At 48.7% G+C, this 19,860-nt stretch overlaps 1 protein-coding gene and 1 long non-coding RNA gene across 4 annotated transcripts; one reads left to right on the forward strand and one right to left on the reverse strand.

The window, feature by feature from the left end:
• Positions 1–550: 550 nt before the first annotated feature.
• LOC113936341 lies at positions 551–19,713 on the reverse strand. 3 transcript variants are annotated; one of them, XR_003524234.2, is made up of 5 exons: positions 19,364–19,713; positions 12,402–12,590; positions 3,506–3,627; positions 3,183–3,334; positions 551–817 (listed from the first exon to the last, which is right to left on the reverse strand). It is a non-coding gene; the product is annotated as an uncharacterized LOC113936341 (long non-coding RNA). The 3 variants fall into 3 exon arrangements; XR_003524235.2 differs by having other exon boundaries at positions 3,183–3,405; XR_004819759.1 differs by lacking the exon at positions 12,402–12,590 and having other exon boundaries at positions 3,183–3,405.
• On the forward strand, positions 18,385–19,163 carry LOC113936340 (agouti related neuropeptide). Its single transcript, XM_027619393.1, has 3 exons — positions 18,385–18,514; positions 18,681–18,766; positions 18,981–19,163. Exons 1-3 carry the CDS (start codon positions 18,385–18,387, stop codon positions 19,161–19,163), a joined length of 399 nt encoding a protein of 132 aa, XP_027475194.1.
• Positions 19,714–19,860: the final 147 nt, after the last annotated feature.

Here is a 19,860-nt window from a genome sequence, read left to right on the forward strand (position 1 = left end):
TGCAACACCAGTGGGTGTTAGAAAGGCTAGGTGTGTATTTGTGTTATATCCCTGAGGCACTGCTTAAACTTAAAAACCCTTTGCAGGGCGCCTCAGTGACTCAGTTGGTTGAGCGTCTGCTTTCGGCTTGGGTCATGGTCCCAGGGTCCTGGGATGAAGCCCTACATTGTGCTCTCTCCTTGGCGGGAGCCTGCTTCTCCCTCTCCCTGCTGCTTCCCCTGCTTGTATTCTCTCTCTATATATATATCTCTGTCAAATAAATAAGTAAATAAATAAGTAAATAAAATCTTTAAAAAAAATACAAACGCTTTGCAAATGAATCCATGAAACAAAGCAGAAGGGCGGCTTGTAGATTGTGAATTAACCAGACTTCCAGGAAGTTTGAAAAACAATTCTGGAGGAGTCCAGTAACTTATCACCATCATCATCAATAACACACAGTAACAACAGTTATCAGTTTTGTTTTTTTAAAGATTTTATTTATTTATTTGACAGAGAGAGACACAGCGAGAGAGGGAACACAAGCGGGGGGGGGGGGGGCGGAGAGGGAGAAGCAGGCTTCCTGTGGAGCAGGGAGCCCAATGAGGGGCTCGATCCCAGGACTCTGGGATCATGACCCGAGCCGAAGGCAGACGCTTAACGACTGAGCCACCCAGGTGCCGCCCTCCACCCCGACCAGCTATCAGCTTTGAGTACGTAGTATGTAGCACATGCACACACATGCACACATAGGTAGCATGGCACACCCAAGTCAAGGCAGTCTTTTCTTCTGTGGGTCCTCTATTCTGTGCTGGTCTTGGAACCTTTTGCCCAGGACCTACATTGTGGGATTCAGTGTAAAATAAAAAAGCAGAGCATCTTGTTCAAAACTATGATGAATTTCAAGGTAGCAACAGCACAAGTGTGGAAACTTCTGAGCAGAAAGCTCTGTGTGGTGACAGAGCTGTCAGGCCTGTGAAGCAGAAGCCCCTGCCTTCACCTCCGAATAACCAGGTGCACTGCTCAACCTTCTGTCCACTGGGAAGACATCCCCCCACAGCTGGGGCGTAGTGTGAGAGCAGTTCATTTTCAGCGTGTCTCCTTCACACCAAGACAAAGCATCCTTCAACCAAGCCTGGGCCTTCTCCCTCTCCGTTAGCCATATGCTGGGACCCCACCAATGCATGGGTGTGAGCTGAGCGCAAGCAATCAGTGTGACAGCATTAGGCGACACTGGTGCTCGAGCCACCTGTTTATGCAGATTACTTGTACTATTTGGGCCTGGCCAGGCTTGATCTGGGATAAATAAGAAAGCAAATGGCTGGATAAAAATATAGCAAGCTACCAGTAAGCGTTGGAAAGCTGCAGAGGCCAGAGTAATAACAGAAAAGTAAACTTCAAGAGCATGGCTGTGACCCAAGCTAAGGAGAGAAATCCATATGGATAAAAGGCCCCATGTATTGGGAAGTCATAATAATAATCATATATGTGTATATATTGAGCAACAGACCTTCAAAATAGTTGAGGAAAAAACTGACAAGAAAGGGAAAAACTTGACTAATCTATAATAATCGCTGAAGATTTTTACACCCCACTGCCATGGGTGGATAGAAGAGCTGGACTGAATAATGAGAAAATGCAGAGAAGAAAATGCAAGAAGAACGTCGTCAACTACCCCGCCCATAGCTGACATTTACAGAACACTAAACTCAACAGCTGTGGCACCCCACCTGCAATTCCAGCAGACGTGGCACCTTCACCAAGACAGACCATATGCTCACCCATCGAACAATACTAATAAAATTTAAAGAAAGTACAGGATACGTTCTCTGACCACCATGGAAGGAAATTGAAATTAAAAGAAATAACAATGAGATATAAAGAAAAATCTCAGATATTTGGAAATAATACAACATACATCTAAAGAATTCAGAGCTCAAAGGAGACGTTTGAAGGGAAATTAGATAACATCATGAATGGAATGATAAAACTAAATATATCAAAGTTTGTGGGATACACCGATGCAGTAGTTAAGGGGAAACTTAAGAGCTTAAAACACATTATAGAAAAGTGGAAAGTGGGGGTTAGTTCAACATTCTCATGGCTTTGTGGTCACAGTGCAGAGTATGAACCTTGCAGGGCGAAGGACTGCTTCTGATCTCCTTGCCTGCAGGCTCTCCCATCCCCTCCATATGGTGGCCCTGAATATCATTCCAGCACACAAATCTGATTGTGTCACTCTCTGGCTCTAAACCCTCTCATGGCTCCCCATTGCTACAGGATGAAATTCAAAATGCACTGGCAAGCGGCCTTTTGTGACCTTCACTTTTGATGTTACGTCCTGTTTGCCACTGTGTTACCTCCAGCTTCCGGAACTGTCTCTTGAAATCATGAGTTTTTCTCTCTTTTCTGTCAGGGTTCCAGATAAAATGCAGGACTCCCGGTTAATTTGAATTTCAGATATGTAATGAATAACTCTTTCATTTTTCATTTTTAAAATTTTATTATGTTATGTGAATCACCATACATCACATTATTAGTTTTTGATGTAGTGTTCCGTGATTCATTGCATATAACACCCAGTGCTCCATTCGAAGAATAACTTTTTAATATAAGTATGTCCCCAAAACTACATGGGGCATATGTGTGCGTGTATATATATATATATATATATATATATATATAAAGTCTTTATTATTTATCTAAAGTTCAAGTTTAACTGGGTGTTAAATTTTTATTTTTTATTCACCAAATCTTGCAACCTCAACCAGAACTAGCACATGGTATTGCATCTGCCCTTTCTCTGCTTCTGTGCGTGGCTAACTCCTCTTCCTTAGACAGGTCTCAGCTTAGAAATAACCTCCCCCAGGAAGACGGTTCTCTCCAACCCCCTTTCTCCCCATCCGTCTCATTCACTGCTAACTCCTCGGCCCTTGGAACAGTGTCTACCACTTGGTGGACACTCAACAAATATTTGTTGAAGAAATAAGTGCTGACCTAGGTCCCAGCTCCAGGGACAACGAGCTGGCCCATTTCCTGCCTCCCAAGCCTGTGACCCCCAGTTTGGGGAGGGGAGCAGGGGATGCATCTGTTATCTATGGCTGCAAAAAAACCACTCCAAAAATTAGTGACTTAAGACAGCACAATCATGTAGTTTGCACAAAAAGCTGTACGACAGGGAGAGCTCAGCAGGGACAGCTCACCTCTGCCCCACGTGGCATCAGCTGGGGCTGGAAGAGCCACTTCCAAGATGACTCATTCACGGGGCTTTCGAGTTGCTGCTGCATGCGGCTTCTCTCCACAGGGTGGCTTGGACTTCCTTAAAGCATGGTGACTGGGTTCCAAGAGCAAGTATCTCAAAAGAGACAGGAAACGGCAGATGCTAGGCTTTTCCACACTATTCTGTGCCTTAAGCAGTCGCAGTTCCTATTTAAGGAGAGGGGACAGAGCCCCTGTCTCTTACTGGGACCAGTGCTAGAGAATTTTGTGATCATGTTTTAAAGTCACCACAGGGGAGAATACTCACCACAAAGAAATTGACAGTGCCCATCATCTGCACCCAGTCTGGGTGGATGATCGTCCACAGGATGGGATGCCTTTCTCTCTACAGGTCAGTGGGTGCCACAGGGCCAGTGTGTTCAGGGCAGCCTTGGAGTGGGATAGGACAGGAGAGAAGAGAGAGACAAGAGACAGAGAAGAAGGGGGGATGAGAGGTAAGGAAAGAGTCTTCCCTTGAAGGAATGAGGACTGAGCAACCCAACCCATGTAGGCACTTAGAAATCTGTCTGAGGGCGCTTGGGTGGCTCAGATGGTTAAGCGACTGCCTTCGGCTCAGGTCATGATCTTGGAGTCCCGGGATCGAGTCCCGCATCGGGCTCCCTGCTGAGCAGGGAGTCTGCTTCTCCCTCCGACCCTCCCCCCTCTCATGCTCTCTCTCAAATAAATAAATAAATAAAATATTTAAAAAAAAATCTGTCTGAAAGGAGGCCGCACAATTGGCACCTAGCATGGGTCCCTTGGGATGTTGCAAACAGAAATTTCGAAGCTGTATTTTCTTTTGGTTTTGAACAATTTCAAATTTATACAAAGTCCACAGAATAGTAAAATGAACAACCCACACACCTGACACCTAGTTTCACCAATGGTTAACATTTTGCCACATCTGCTCTTTGAGATTTTATTTATTTATTTATTTGAGAGAGAGAAACAGCATGAGAGGGGAGAGGGTCAGAAGGAGAAGCAGGCTCCCTGCTGAGTCGGGAGCCTGACGTGGGACTCGATCCCAGGACTCTGGGATCATGACCTGAGCCGAAGGCAGTCGCTCAACGAACTGAGCCACCCAGGTGCCCAACCACTTCTGCTCGTTGAAAGTAGGTGACAAACAAGACATTTCCTTCCTAAAGCCTTCAGCCTGCAGCCCACCCCCCCCACCCCCCCCACCAAGCGATGTACTCTCCGCACCAGTGGTTCTCTGCTGGGGGAGATTTTGTCCCACAGAGGGTATCTGACAATGCCCAACGCAGACATTTTTAAATTATATTCTTTATTGAGAAAAAATTCACATCATGTAACATTCACCATTTTAACCATCTTCAAATGTACAGTCCAGTGTGTTTTTGTATATTCGTGACGTGATGCAACTGTTAGTACTACCTAATCCCACAAGTTTCTCAGACATTTCTGCTTGTGGCAACTGACAGGGTGCCGTGCTCCTGACACCTAGTGGGCAGGGACCAGAAGTGCTGCTGAGCTCTCAGGAGCATTATCTAGCCCTAACTTTCAGCGTTCGACACAATTACAGTGCCATTATCACATCTGAGCACATCAACAGTAATTGAGTGCTGTCGTGCCCACTGGTCTTTTTTAAGGATGCCTTTTTAAAATTCACTTTAGAGATTGATAGAGAGAGAGAGTGTGTCTGAGGGGAGGAGCAGAGGGAGAGAGATAAGCAGAGTCGGTGCTGAGCAAAGAGCCCAATGCGAGGCTCCATTCCATGACCCTGAGATCATGACCCGACCCAAAACCAAGAGTCAGACGCTTAACCGACTGAGCCACCCAGGAGCCCCCCAATTGAGGACGACTTTTTAGCACGTTTATTTTAGTTCAGGAAGCAAGGTTCACACACTGCCTTTGATTGTTAGGTCTTTTTGGTCTCTATTAATATAGAAGAATATTCTCTACCCCACACTCAGCCTTCTTATTTTTTATAAGAGTTCAGGCTGCTTTTATAGCATCACATTCTGGATTTATCGGATTGTTTCTGCAATATTAGATTCATATTAAACATTTTTGATAAGAATATGACATTGATGATTATTGTGTCACATCATGAGGTCCATAATATGGAGTTGCTGCACTATTTGTGATGTTGAAATTGGATGATAACGTAGTTGAGAAGACAGAGGTGCCATCTCCCACGCTCCATCCACTCAAGAGTGGCACCCAGGCACCCACTCTAGTTGGCTTACCCTTTCTGGAAAGCAGAGACAGCCTGGGAAGGATTCTCTCACCCCTGGTAAGTCCTCAGGCCCTCTTCCCTTCTCTTTGCTCTCCCACTGTCAAGGGTCAAGGGGAAGGCCCCAAGAGCTGGGGGTTCCCTCTGCCAAACCCAGGGAGTAGGCCCTAGCCCCAGTTGGCTGGGAAGACTTGAAAGGACTCCTGTGACTACTTCAGTTGTTCCTTAGTTCTCAGGAAGAAGAAACCAGATGGCAGAAGTGGGCTGAGTCCCTCGAGGCTGGAACCAGGAAGCTGAGGGTGTGGGTCAGGTGGGGGTCAAGGGCTTGTAAGGCTGGAAACTGCAGGCCTGTTAGCATTCGTGCAGTGAGCAACTATGCAAAAGCTTTAGAAAAATTACTCCCAATCCTCCTCATTTCAGGAAGCTCCCTCCACCTTTAGGAACCCCCCTAAACACAACCTTCTCCAGGAAACCTACCAGGACAGCTGGAACAAGGAAATCGCTCACTCCTGTTCTCAAAGCACTTCAGGCTAGAACCACCACAAGGGCAGTTCTATCCCATTACACTGGCAGTGGGAACATGACAACCTGCATAAAGCTTTTTGAGCCAACAATGAAACAGCGTATTAAAAAATTTTTAAAGTTTTCTGGGGGCATGTAGCTGGCTCAGTGGGTGGAGCGTGTAACTCTTGACCTCGGGGTTGTAAGTTCAAGCCCCATATTGGGTGTAGAGAATACTTAAAAGTAAAATATTTTTTAAAAAATTCAGTTTTCTGGCTTTTTTTTTTTTTTTTTGAAAATCTGAAGCTCTGGCAACATCGGGCTTGCACCTCTGCCTGGCGTCAACGACTTCCCCTTTCAGACTGAGCACGCACTCCACACTTCCCTAATACTGAGTCCAAGTATGGCTTTCAGGCTTGCTCCTTCACCTTGCCAATGCTGTGTTTTCTTTACCTGTGTCTTTGAAAAAAGGATGACAATAAAGGAGAGGTCTAGGGGCCCTGTGCTTCAGGGAAAATGGGAGAAGGCGTATTTCTTTGTGGAACTGAAGAACGTTCCTGTGCGCTTGTACTGTGATTTAGGTGAATCTGTGTTAAAAACAATATTGACCCCCAAGTGTCATAGTGTCTTAGCATCATTGTAGCTGGGGGTCAAGAGAGTGTCAGATTCCTCTCCGCTCCACCACTTACAAGTTAGGTGACCTCAGACAAACTGTGACAATATTCAGACTTCTCTGCAGTTTAAACCTCTCTCAACTCCTTGTATACCACAGGCTGCTATCCTACCAACAAAACACCCGAGCACATGACTTTCAAGGCTGTTTTGAGGAAGAACAAGATTCCACAACAAAAATCCTTTTTTTCTGGGCTGGAAATTTGCCCAGGTCAACACCTGCCCAAACCAAAAGCCAGACCTGGCTCCCAAGGGTACATTTTTTTTTTTTTTTAAGATTTTACTTTTATTTATTTGACAGAGAGCAAGAGACCACAAGCAGGGGGAGCAACGGAAGGAGAGGGAGAAGCAGGCTTCCTGCTGAGATGGGAGCCCGATGCGGGGCTCGATCCCAGGACCCTGGGATCATGACCTGAGCTGAAGGCAGACATTTAATGACTGAGCCACCCAGTTCACCCCCCAAGGGTAGCTTTTGACCCTGACTTTGGCATGGCCCATGCTGGCCCATGTGACCCACTCCACCCACAGGGCCACTCCAGGGGCAAGGCCACTGGAGGTCAGAACTGCTATGGGAGTCACAAGCTGACCTTGGGGATGTTCAGGGCTTGTAAGGATTCAGCTAAAGTCCAAGGAGGACTATCAGGCCCCACCCAGATCAGAGGAACCCACCATGAGTACTCTAGCCACAACCCTCAGCTGCAGACGCCAGCAGGATTTCCAGAACCAGGACCAGGGAACTGTGGGACAAAGATGACTCTCTCCTGTAGGATGTGAGTGAGGAAGCAAGAAGCCTCAAAGACTCCTGGAAGTCAATTTGGGTCCACAAGGGAAACAAGCCTTAGAATGAAACATTGACCACAAAAAACACGGACAAGAGTTATTGGGGCACCTGGGTGGCTCAGTTGATTAAGTGTCTGCCTTTGGCTCAGGTCACAATCCCAGGGTCCTGGAACCGAGTCCCAAGTTGGGCTCCCTGCTCAGTGGGGGGTCTGCTTCTTCCTCTCCCTCTGCCCATCCCCCCACTGCTTGCATGCTCTCTCTCTCAAATGAATAAATAAAATCTTAAAAGACATAAAGAAACTGAAGATATCAGTTGGGAATGTGTTCAGCTGCAAGTAAAAGAAAACCTAAGTGTAGCTTAAAGGCCTTTTTTTTTTCTTAAGATTTTATTTAGGGATGCCTGGATGGCTCAGTTGGTTGAGCATATGCCTTCAGCTCGGATCTTGATCCTGGGGTCCTTAGATCAAGTCCTGTGTCGGGCTCCTTGCTCGGCTGGGAGACAGCTTCTCCCTCTGCCTGCCGCTCCCTCCACCCCCGGCTTGTGCTTTCTCTATCTGACAAACAAATAAAATCTTAAAAAAAAAAAAAGATAAAACTCTTTATTATTATTTTTTAAAGATTATATTTATTTATTTGACAGAGAGAGAGAGAGCACAAGTAGGCAGAGGGAGAGGGAGAAGCAGGCTCTCTGCTGAGCAGGGAGCCCGATGCAGGGCTTGATCCTAGGACCCCATGATCATGACCTGAGCTGATGGCAGCCATTTAACCAACTGAGCCACTCAGGCACCCCAAGAGTAGCTTAAATAAATATTCGTTTCATGTTTGTTTCATGCAATAAAATATCAGAAGGTGGGCAGGCAGACCAGGGTTGGTGCAACTGGTTTACACGGCCAGGAAGTCTCCTTTTCTTGCCTGCCATCCTTGGCAGCTTAATCCATTCTCAAAATTCTTGCCTCCATGGTCATGAGTTGGTCATGAGCAGGAAGTTGAAAGGAAAAGAAGCAGAAAAGGGATACACTTGTGCCAGGGAAGTAAAACTTTCCCACAAGTCATCACCATAAGTCTCATGGGTCACACTGTGTCCCAGGGACACCATGAACTCTTAAGGAAACTGAGGAAGTTAGTCTAACTAGGCACTGTCCCAAACAAAACTGGGCTTCTTTTGGGAGGAAAGGGGGATAGGTATTAGGGAGGCAACCAGTTGTATTTATCACACCAAGTCCTTATATAACCAAAAGACCTGGTACCAAACCTCATCTGAAACCAGCCAATTATATGAGCCAATAAATATTTATTATAATTTAAGACAATCTGTGCATGTGTGTTTCTTTCTTTCTTTCTTTCTTTTTAAAGATTGTATTTATTTATTTGACAGAGAGAGACATAGTGGGAGAGGGAACACAAGCAGGGGGAGTAGGAGAGGGAGAAGCAGGCTTCCCGCCGAGCAGGGAGCCCGATGCGGGGCTTGATCCCAGGACCCTGGGATCATGACCTGAGCTGAAGGCAAATGCTTAACCGACTGAACCACCCAGGTGCCCCTGTGTGTGTGTGTTTCTAAAGATTTTATTTATTTATTTGACAGAGAAGACAGGGGGAGTGGGAGGGAGCACAAGCAGGGGGAGCAGCAGAGGGAGAGGGAGAAGGAGACTCCCTGCTGAGCAGGGAGGAAAACATGGGGCTCGATCCCAGGACCCTGGGATCATGACCTGAGCCAAAGGCAGATGCCCAACCGACTGAGCCATCCAGGCATCCCTGTGGCTGTCATCTTTCATCCAACATTATGTTTGGGAGATTCATCCCTGTTGTGTACAGCAGTTCATTGTTTTTATTGCTGTGTAGTTTCCCACAGTATGAATATATCATTATTCATCCATTTTCCTGGTGTTGGATATTTGGATTGTTTCCAGTTTTTAGCTATTATGAATAAAGTTGCCAAGAACATTCTATACATGCATTTTAGTAGAAATCACAGTCAGTTCCCCTGGGTTTGTACCAAAGAGTGAACTTGCTGGATCATAGGTCAGGTGTAGCAGTTATAGTGAATATTGCAGTTTTCCAGCTTACCTCTTACCAGTTCTAGTTACTTCATATCCTCACCAACACTTGGTTTTGTCAATCTTTTCAATCTTAGCGAACGTAATTAGTGTATAATACTATCTCGTTATGGTTTTATTTAAATTTCTTTACTTATTTTTGAATTTTATTTATTTATCTTGAGAGAGAGAGAGCACACATGAAGGGAGGGAGGGGCAGAGGGAGAGAGAGAATCTCAAGCAGACTCCATGCTGAGCACAGAGCCCAACATGCGGCTTGATCTCACGACCCTGAGAACATGACCTGAACCAAAATCAGGAGTCGGATGCTTAACCAACTGAGCCATCCAGGCACAACTTGGTTTTATTTTTATTTATTTATTTATTTTTAATTTATCATTTTTATTTTTATTTATTTTTTAAGTTATCTCCACACCCAAAGTGGGGCTTGAACCTACAACCTCAAGATCAAGAGTCAGATGTTCTACCAGCTGAGCCAACCAGGTTCCCCTCGTTATTTTAATTCACATTTCTGAGTGAATTAAACTTCTCTAGTGATATTGAGCATCTTTCCACATGCTTGTTGGCCATTTGGAAATCCTTTTATGAAGGGCCTGTTCTAGTTCTTTTTCCATAATGGCTATGGAATTCTTTATATACTCTGCAGGAGTTTTTTTTTTTTTTAATACATGTATCGCAACATTCTTTTTCCAGTTTGTAACTTATCTTTTCATTTTCTTAAATATCTTTAAATTTTTTTAAGGTTTTTATTTATTTAACAGAGCGATAAAGAGCACAAGTAGGCAGAGCAGCAGGCAGAGGGAGAGGGAGAAGCAGGCTCTCCGCTGAGCACGGAGCCCGACACAGGGCTCCATCCCAGGACCCTGAGTGGAAGGCAGCCGCTTAACCGACTGAACCACCCAGGCACCCCTCTTAAATACCTTTAACTAATGACCATAAGTTCTTAATTTTAATGAAGTCTAATTTAACAACCTTTGATGCTTAGAGCTTTCTGAGTCTAGTCTTTTGTTTCTGTTTTAAAATATTTTATTTTATTTTTTCTGAAAGTAGGCTCCACACCCAACATGGGGCCCGAACTCATGACCCCGAGATCAAGAATTGCACACTTCACCGACTGAGCCAGCCAAGGGCCCCCTTTGTGTCTTGTTTAAGAAATCTTTGCCTAGGGAACACCTGAGTGGCTCAGTCAGTTAAGCGTCTGCCTTTGGCTCAGGTTATGATCCCAGGGTCCTGGATCAAGTCCCGCATCGGGCTCCCTGCTGGGCAGGGAATCTGCTTCTCCCTCTGCCTGCTTCTCCACCTGCCAGCACGTGCTCTCTCTCTCTGACAAATAAATAAATAAAATCTTAAAAAAAGAAAGAAAGAAAGATATCTTTGCCTAGGGGCACCTGGGTGGCTCAGTCGGTTAAGCGGCTGCCTTCAGCTCAGGTCAGGATCCCTGGGTTCTGGGATCAAGCCCCACAGTTGGGAGCCTGCGTCTCCCCCTCCCTCTGCTGCTTCCCCTGCTTGTGCTCTCTCTCTGTCAGATAAATGAAATTAAAAAAAGAGAAATCTTTGCCTAGTCTAAGGTTATAAAGATATTCTATGTTTCTCTAGAAGTTCCACTGTTTTACCTTTACAATTATGCTGATGCTTCATCTCAAATTAATTTTTGTGAAGGCTTCAAGGTACAGATAAAACAGATAGTCACTTACTTACTACCCTTTCACCATATAAGTTTGCAGAATTCATTTTCAACCATTCTTCTTTTCTAACATAGGCACTTAAATATACTCATGACTTTAGTTGCATCCTGTTAGTTTTGATATACTGTGTTTCATTATCATTCAATTTGAAACATTTTCTAGTTTTCCCTTGTGACTTCTTTGATTCATAGATTATTTAGAAATGTGTCCAAGAGCATAAGGACACTTAGCACAGCTCTGGCACCCGACTGAGCCTACAGCCTCATGGGGGCTGAGTCGAGTGGGGGTGGGGAGGCTGCTTGCTTTTGTCTGTGCCCCTCCTGGGAGCTCTGTAGGTGGGTGAATGGTTTCCACCACCAAGAGGTGTGTGGGGAGACACCATAGGGCAGCATGTCTGATAACCCCCTGGCCCTAGCATGTGCGTGCATGTGCGCACGTGCATGTGCGCGTGTGCACGCACGCACACACACCCCACCCTGAGCACCTGCGCATGCACATACACATACCATCCTTCTCCAGCTCTAAAATATGCCCAGAGCCATGCAAGGAGGAAAGGAAAGCAGGCCGGCCCCTTCTTAGGTGAGTGATCAGAACTAAGTCACTTAGGCTGTAAGCCTGAGCTCTGAAAATGGGGATGGTTTATTTCAATGTTCTGCTGAGAATTAAATGTATGTGATGGGAGTCTTGCTGTGAGGCATTGGATAAACTTGTAGTAGGTAAAGGGCTGAGGTAGGGAGGAAAACTTGCTTCTATGCCAGATCCTGACACAAAGTCTGGTTTTGGTCGGAGATGGGGAGGAGAACCCCTACGTAGGGCTTAGTGGAGACAGTTTACACAGGGCCTAGAGGGGCAAAATTGGGAAGTGGCCAGCAGGGCTGCTCGCGGAGGGGCACCCTGTGAGCTCCTCCTCCCATGCTAGGCTGGGCCTGGTGCTGGGGTGAGAGTTGTGCTCCAGAGGTTTAAGCAAGAAGGTTATCCTTTCCAACCAAGGTCCCCAGATGACCACTCCCTGTGGGACTCCACCCCCTCCCAGCTCTTATATGTCTACCTCCCAGGCCTTCTTCCCAGCTGGAGGCAAAAGGGATGGGAAGGGGTAACAGCAGAAAGGAGGGGGGCCAGAAGACTCTGGGAGCTGCCGTAGCTCTCGCTTCTTTCTCTAGTGGACCCTGGGCTCACCCTGAGTCTGCCAAGCCAGGTACCAGTGCACCACTGTGCCCAGTGCCTTAGGCAGCACCTCCATGCCTATATCTAGAGTTCTGTAGCCTCTGTTCTTACCTGCACAGAACACGAGTGGCAGAAGGGATGAGCAGGTTGGATAGCTCCTGGGGCTTTAGCAGAAACAGTAATTCCTGGGGTGCCTGGGGGGCTCAGTTGTTAAGCATCTGACTCTTGATCTCAGCATGTGTCTTGATCTCAGGGTTGTGAGTTTGAGCCCCATATTGGGCTCCATGCTTGGTGTGGAGCCTACAGAAAGAAAGAAAGAAAGAAAGAAAGAAAGAGAGAGAGAGAGAGAGAGAGAGAGAAAGGAGGGAAGGGAGGGAGGGAGGGAGGGAGGGAGGGAGGGAGGGAGGGAGGGAGGGAGGAAGGAAGGAAGGAAGGAAGGAAGGAAGGAAGGAAGGAAGGAAGAAAGAAAGAAAGGAAGAAAGAAAAGAAAGAAAGAAAGAAAGAGAAAGAAGAAAGAAAGAAAGGAAAGAAGAAAGAAAGAAAGAAAGAAAGAAAGAAAGAAAGAAAGAAAGAAAGAAAGAAAGAAAGAAAGAAAGAAAGAAAGAAAGAAAGAAGAAAGAAAGAAAGAAAGAAAGAAAGAAAGAAAGAAGGAAAGAAGGAAAGAAGGAAAGAAAAAGAAAGAAAGGAGTCATTCCTAGGACCGGACTTTAGCTGAGCCACTGAACATCCCCAGGGAGTTGGGTTGCTCCATTCTATGGGGATAGATTAGGAACAATGAAGGGGATATCCTGGGCACCCCCTTCCCAGCCCAACAGTGCCACGCCTCTGTGAAGGGTTGATGGGGACTCAAAGTGCCCTTACCCAGAGATCCTGTTAAATTCAGGGGTCCTCTCGGGATGCCTGTGTGGCTCAGTCAGTTAAGCATCTGCCTTTGGCTCAGGCCGTGATCCCAGAGTCCTGGGATCCAGCCCTGCATCGGGCTCTCTGCTCATCGGGGAGCCTGCTTCTCCCTCTCCCTCTGCCTGCCACTCTACCTGCTTATGCTCTCTCTCTCTCGCTCTCTGTCAATTAAATAAATAAATAAATAATCAATCAATCTTTAAATTCTGGGGTCCTCTCATCACCTGGAATGGAACAATCCCCTCACCACTCTGTATGGGCTTCCTGTGAGTGCGGAGGCTGATGTCTACCTGTTTGAACGTGCTGACAGTTAGAAATCACCCTGAGACAGAAGGTGACGTGCTGCAACCCCACTAGAAACAGAATACTTCACACTGAAAGATGGGGCCTGGCAGATGGGAGGAAGGACTGGCTACCTCTGCAGGCATCGGGCAGTCGACGCTGGGTTGTAGATGTCTTCAGAGAGGGCTGGGGTTGGAGTTTAGGATGGCCTTTGCCATACCGGCAGGGCCCAAGCACCCAGACTGCAAGCCACATCCTATGTAATTCTTTTTTTTTTTTTTTTTTAAGATTTTATTTATTTATTTGACAGAGAGAGACACAGCGAGAGAGGGAACACAAGCAGGGGGAGTGGGAGAGGGAGAAGCAGGCTTCCCGCTGAGCAGAGAGCCTGATGCGGGGCTTGATCTCAGGACCCTGGGATCATGACCTGAGCCAAAGGCAGACGCTTAACAACTGAGCCACCCAGGCGCCCAAGCCACATCCTATGAACCAGACTAGCTGGGCCTACTTGTCTTTGGCACCCCTGGGCCTTTGTGAAATTTCCTCTAAACACTCCAGCCACAGCTCAGTTGTTCTGGGGACCCCTAATGAAGGGCCCACTCCCAGCACTGAAAGTGAGGATGGTAGGGGGAGGGGGACTGGGAGTTAGAGCAAGGCCCGAGGGTAAAGGGTGTCTCTGGGCCTGAGCCCCCTTGCAGTCTGTCCATCAGCTGGCTCTGTACCTTGCTCCACTCTCCCTTGGCTTGGCTCCATTCTACACTTTAACTGTAACAGGAAAGCCCACAAAGCCTGTCTGACCTCAGAATCAGGAGTTTCAGGACACCACAGTCTCTGACCTACCCTCCAAGTCTGGAAGCCTTGGCATAACGCCTTTCATGTAGCAGGCACTCAGTAAATTGTTCTTGCATGAATGGGAGAATGGCAAGGGCTGGCATTCGGTATTCAGGCGGCAAACATGACTCTCTCTTCTAGGATCACCTGATCATGGAGGAATCCCTCCCAGCTTAGGGCTCAAGACACCAGCCTGAAATAACCCCCATCCATCCTGATTCCCCCTCCCTGGATAATTGAGGGGACCACACCTCTCCAGGCAACCTCTGCCTTTTGGAAGTCCTACAGATGAGCCACAGGGGCAAGGCAGTGTGCTGGGAGGGGGTCTGGTTTTTCAGAACAAAGTTGGATTGGGAGAGCCAGTGGGTGCTCTGCTGCCCCCTGCTGGACAAAGTAGGAACAGTGCCCTTGGAGGTGAGGACTACCTTGAGGAGGGAAAAGGGGAGAGGTAGGGGTCAAGCCCCCCTCCTTGTCCTCATACTTGATCTCTGGCACAGAGCAACTACATTCTCCTCTTCCTCTCCCTGAAGTCAGGGTCCCCTACGTTTGGGTCCCTCCCCAGCCTCACCAAGTAGGTACTGCCTCCCCCCAGGTCTCCCAAATCCGACACGAAGAACATTTCTGAAGGTCTTTTTGTCAACAAGCATGATCCTGGGAACATTAGTTCCTGACCAGTAAAACCACCCCCATAGTATTTATACTCATTAGCAGATGAAATGGGCTGGGGGGGGGGGGCTTTTATAGACTACTAGCTGTAGGCAACTGTGTTCATCAGGAGTAAAGATAAATGTAAGGATCAACAAACCTAAGGGAAATAGAAAATAGTAGGAAGGCAGAAACTTAACAGGAACAAAATTTGATAAATCGGGCCAAAGACTGGTTATTTGCAAAAACAAAATTTGTAAGTCAACGGAAATTTCACTTTAGATGGAGATGCAGATATGGATATGGACATGGATACAGAGGAAGAGCTATGACCAGAAACCCACAGGCAATGTTTTGGGCTAATTCAGTGGTGGTGGGAGGGGGCTAGGTGACACAGTGCTGGAGGGCAGGAGGGCAGGGTGGGAAAGGATATAAACAAATGTCGATTTCTGGACTGCAGCTGGGTGGCAGGAGAGCTCCCGGGCTCTTGTGGCTATGGTCTGAGCCTGTGCACACTCACAGCAGTGATACAATGTGGAGGTAGCTCTAGATGTGGCTCTAGATGTTTGCTGATTGACTCACTGACTGAATCAACTTTGGGAGCAGCCAACTCTCTGACCCCGGGCGGGTCGGGGAAGGGGGAGAAAAGCGTCTACTGACTGCTCACCAGGCTGGGGCTCGTCCGGCAGGAACCAGGCTTGGAGCAGAGCCTGTAGCAGTGTTAAGCTGTAGAACTAGGCAACTCAGTAAACCATGTGCCAATTATGGGTCCAGGAAACTTACATTGTCCCTAGTGTGGCTCCACCCTTGACTCTTACTCAAGCTTCATCAATGAGTAAAAGTTTCCTCTACCAGAAAGCCTTCCCCAGCCAACTTCCTGCTCCTCCCTCAGCTGGGGTAGATGCCCCTCCTAGGCCTACAAGCTCCTGGGGCATTTTTCTACCAAAGCATTTATCCCATTGCATTTTAGATAATTCTCTTTGTTTTTAATTTTTATTATGAAGATTTTCAAACATACACAAGGATAGCAGTCATGGGATAACGAAGCCCGTGTATTCATCACCCGATTTCAACAAACTACCAACTCATGAACAATTTTATTTCATCTATATCATGTCCCGCTATTCCCCCTCCCTTGGATTATTTCACATCATTTTATCAGTAAATATTTCATTATATTTCTCTAAAAAAAGCTACTTGAAACCACAAAACCATTATCACAACTTAAAAAATTAACAATTATTCCTTAATGTCATCAAATAGTCAACGTTTATATTTCTCTCATCATCCTACTGTGTTTTGATGGTTGTTTTTTTTCGACTGTCTTGCCCACTGGACCTGACTAGGGACCGGGGCTGCCCCTGGGAGTGCTTCAGCCCTTGTCCATCACTGCCCATGTCATCCCCCGCACACACACAGGGGAAGACAGTCACTGCTCTGTAGACGAGAAGACACTGAGCGTCTTGGGTGGGATGAGCACTCCCACCACCCCCAAATATGAACTGTTCTTAGCATGGATGCCAATCAGGCCCAGCCAAGTGCTCACAGCCTCCGCCTCAACTCACCTGGGGCACCTTTCCAAAATCCACCTGCAGTCTCTGCTCCCCACCTCCATCTCCTCAGCCAGAATCTCCAAGGATGGGGCCGGGGGCCAGGGATTTGGGGAGAGTGCCTCGGGTACCTTTGATGCATTGTCCTTCTTGAACCCCCAGTGGCCCCACCAAGATGGAAGCATATCTAGTGCTTGATACCTTCACCCTGCACCACCCTGAGAAGAGAAAGCCCTGGGGTAGACGACTGGGCCCAGCTCTAGCCTCTGGGGAAGAAAGGTCAAAGTGAGTTGCCAGGGAGGCCTTGACACCAGGTCCATTTTGTGGCTATTTGTCACCAAAATAGCCAGTAGCATTGTCAGGGGAGAAACGGGGATGGCCCTTTGCTGGATTATCCTGGGACCACCTCCTCAGAGAGGCTTTCCCTCACTCCCCAGCCTCCTCCCTCTGGGCGGTAGTATGTGACCCTCCGAGCTCCTAAGACTGTTACCCTAGGCCAACCACAAGTGAGGCCAGTGCTAGCCTGATACCAGAACAGACATTGGTGCCCGTCTGTGAATGGAGTTGCCACAGCCCCACCATCTGCAGAGTGTCCCCTCCCCATGCAACTGAACCCCAAGACTGACTGTTGGTGCTGAAGACCAAAGGCTGTCAGATGACAACATAGGGTTGCCAGCCACTGCTGGGAGGACTTCCTCAGGCCTCGTCCTGGGCAGAATAGTCTGTGTGAACCTGGACCACAAACCCCAACAGCCTCTTCATCTTCCTACTGTCTCAGGCAGCTCAATTTGTACACTGAGGTCTTGAAGGTAATTCAGCCTATACCCCTTTCCCTGATGGGCAAGGGTGTGTTAAAGAGTCCTCTAGAGGGGAGAGGGAAGGCAGGGGCAGGTGGGGTCCTGTGTGTCCTCCCACCTTCACAAAAGGGCAGTCTTCACCCTGGCCTCGTGCTGATGAGATCAGGCGTGGGCACAGGCCTGACAACACTGGGCGGAAGGCAACAGCCATTAGCACTAATGAGACAGGCAGCCTGAAAGCTTTTTACTTTGAAGCTGCTCGCCCACCCAGGGAACAGTCCGTTCTGCCTCCTTAGCTTCCAGGAACCCTGGGTGGAAAAGGGTTTGGGAGAAGGAGCAAGGGTGGGGGTCTTGGAGAAGCCTGGAGGGACAAAGGGGAGGGGAGGAAGGACTAGAGATGGAGGCAGGAGGGCTTGGTTTTGGCTAAGTGGGCTTCTCCCCTCTCTTTTCCCTTCAAAAAAACCCCAGGGTCCAAGTCTGCACCCCACTCTGACCACTGGCCCATCACCCTCTTCAATGCCCTTGACCAAAGTTCCTGGAAGCAAAGGAAACAACATGCCACACAGGGTCTGAGTGAGCATCTCCGGGGCCACAAATTAAATTAAGATCTCAGGGCTGCCTGCCTTGTTACTGCTAATGGTTCCTGCCTGTCCAACCTCCCCACCCCTACCCAGGTCCCTGTCCTGTAGAAATTTGGGGGTTCTGGCTACCCTATCTTGTTCCCAACTTTGATTGGCACCTGAGGACCTCACCCCCAAATCGGAGATGGGCACACCTCTTACAGAGCATCCAAAAGCCCAGGTTTCAGGGAGAGAGGCCTGAGCTGTGCCCCACCCTCTGGGGAGGGCCCCTTATGTCCTGGTTGCAGGCGGCAGTCACGTGTGGGGCATTCATTAGACCCTGCCATATAAGCTGGGGGCGCCGGAGTGGCCAGAAACTCTCCAGGCAAGGATCCAGTAAGCAGACGTAAGTCCTCAGGTTGGGCAGAGACTCCTGATTTCTGGGAGGTCTCTGTCTGGGGTAGGGCACCTAGAGGGTGCATCAAGGATGAGGAAGGACTAAGTGGTGTGTCTTACTGCTGGCCAGGTCATGCTGCCTGCAGTGCTGCTGAGCTGTGCCCTGCTGCTAGCACTGCCCCCCATGCAGGGGGCCCAGATGGGCCTGGCTCCCATGGAAGGCATCAGAAGGCCTGACCAGGCCCAGTTCCCAGAGCTCCCAGGTCAGTATGGGCAGGGGTGGAGCTGGGTGGAGCCTGGATACCCTCTGGCCATGAAGTATCCTACGTGGTATGAGCCCTCCTTCCCGCTTCCCAGTCCCAGGCCTCCGGGGTGGGTGTTTTATGCATGGGGAGGGAGGGGGTTCTGCCCTCACATCATCTGTTCCAGGCCTGGGCCTGCAGTCCTCGCTGAAAAGGACAACTGCGGAACAGTCAGAAGAAGCTCGGCTGCAGGAGGCCGAGGCCTTGGCAGAGGTAACTGCCCAGGAAAAGGGGGATGACCACAGGCTTTGGGAGGGGACGTCAGGCAGAAGCCCCTCTCTCCACCTCATGACCCCCTCGCCTGGGGTGATACTGCAGACTACTCTCTCCATGCTCAGCTGCCATCCTGCCTGCACTGAGGCAGGTGACATCCCTGGACCTGCATTCAGAGGCCCATGCCTGCAGTCCTGCTCCCTCACTCCTGTAGGTTCTAGACCCGGAGGGCCGCGAGCCACGCTCCCCACGTCGCTGCGTAAGGCTGCATGAATCCTGTCTGGGACACCAGGTACCATGTTGCGACCCATGTGCCACGTGCTACTGCCGTTTCTTCAACGCCTTCTGCTACTGCCGCAAGCTGGGTACTGCCATGAACCCCTGCAGCCGTACCTAGTGGGCCGACGTCGGGGTCGGGGCTGTGCACGGGGTAGCGAATAAAGGCTGGGACCAACCCCAAGGCTGTGGCATTATTTCGAACGTGGCCGTCGGAGGCGGGAGGTCATGGAGGTCACGGTAGGGATGGGGATGCGGCCAAGCCAAGAAATCACACACACCCCTTCCCCAGGGTCTAGGGTATTCATCTGAATCACTTACATTCATGCTCTTACGGTGCTAGGCGTCGGTGGGGAGGCGGAAAGGCCGGGCTCCAGCCCTCCAGAATCTTGTACAGTAAATGCGGGTGCAGCGCGCAGGGCATATAGGGGTTTATAACTCCTGGCTGGCCCGCAAGCTTTAGGCTCTAGGGCCTGCTTGCAGCTAACTCGACCTGTGACTTCGGCGAAGACTGCCCCTCGAACCGTAGTTCCCTTCGGGGGAAGACTGACACAACACTCTGGAATATTTCCAAGCATAAGAAGCACCGCTCACTCCCATCTTTCCTCCGCCTGCCCCTCGGTGCCCGCTACCCCAGAGGGGGTTGTAAAACTAGAGGGCCCACTCGAATCCCCGCGGCCACGTGCGCCACCACGCGGCCGGCCTCAGACACTCCAAGTTGGTAGCGAGAGGTACGCCTATATCCTAGTCGCGCAGGCGCCAGAGGGCCCACACCTGCGCAATGCTTTCGGACGAAACAACCCGGAAGCCGGGCGCCA

This window comes from Zalophus californianus, chromosome 17 (assembly GCF_009762305.2).
Source record: "Zalophus californianus isolate mZalCal1 chromosome 17, mZalCal1.pri.v2, whole genome shotgun sequence".
In the NCBI taxonomy this organism is placed as follows: domain Eukaryota; kingdom Metazoa; phylum Chordata; class Mammalia; order Carnivora; family Otariidae; genus Zalophus; species Zalophus californianus.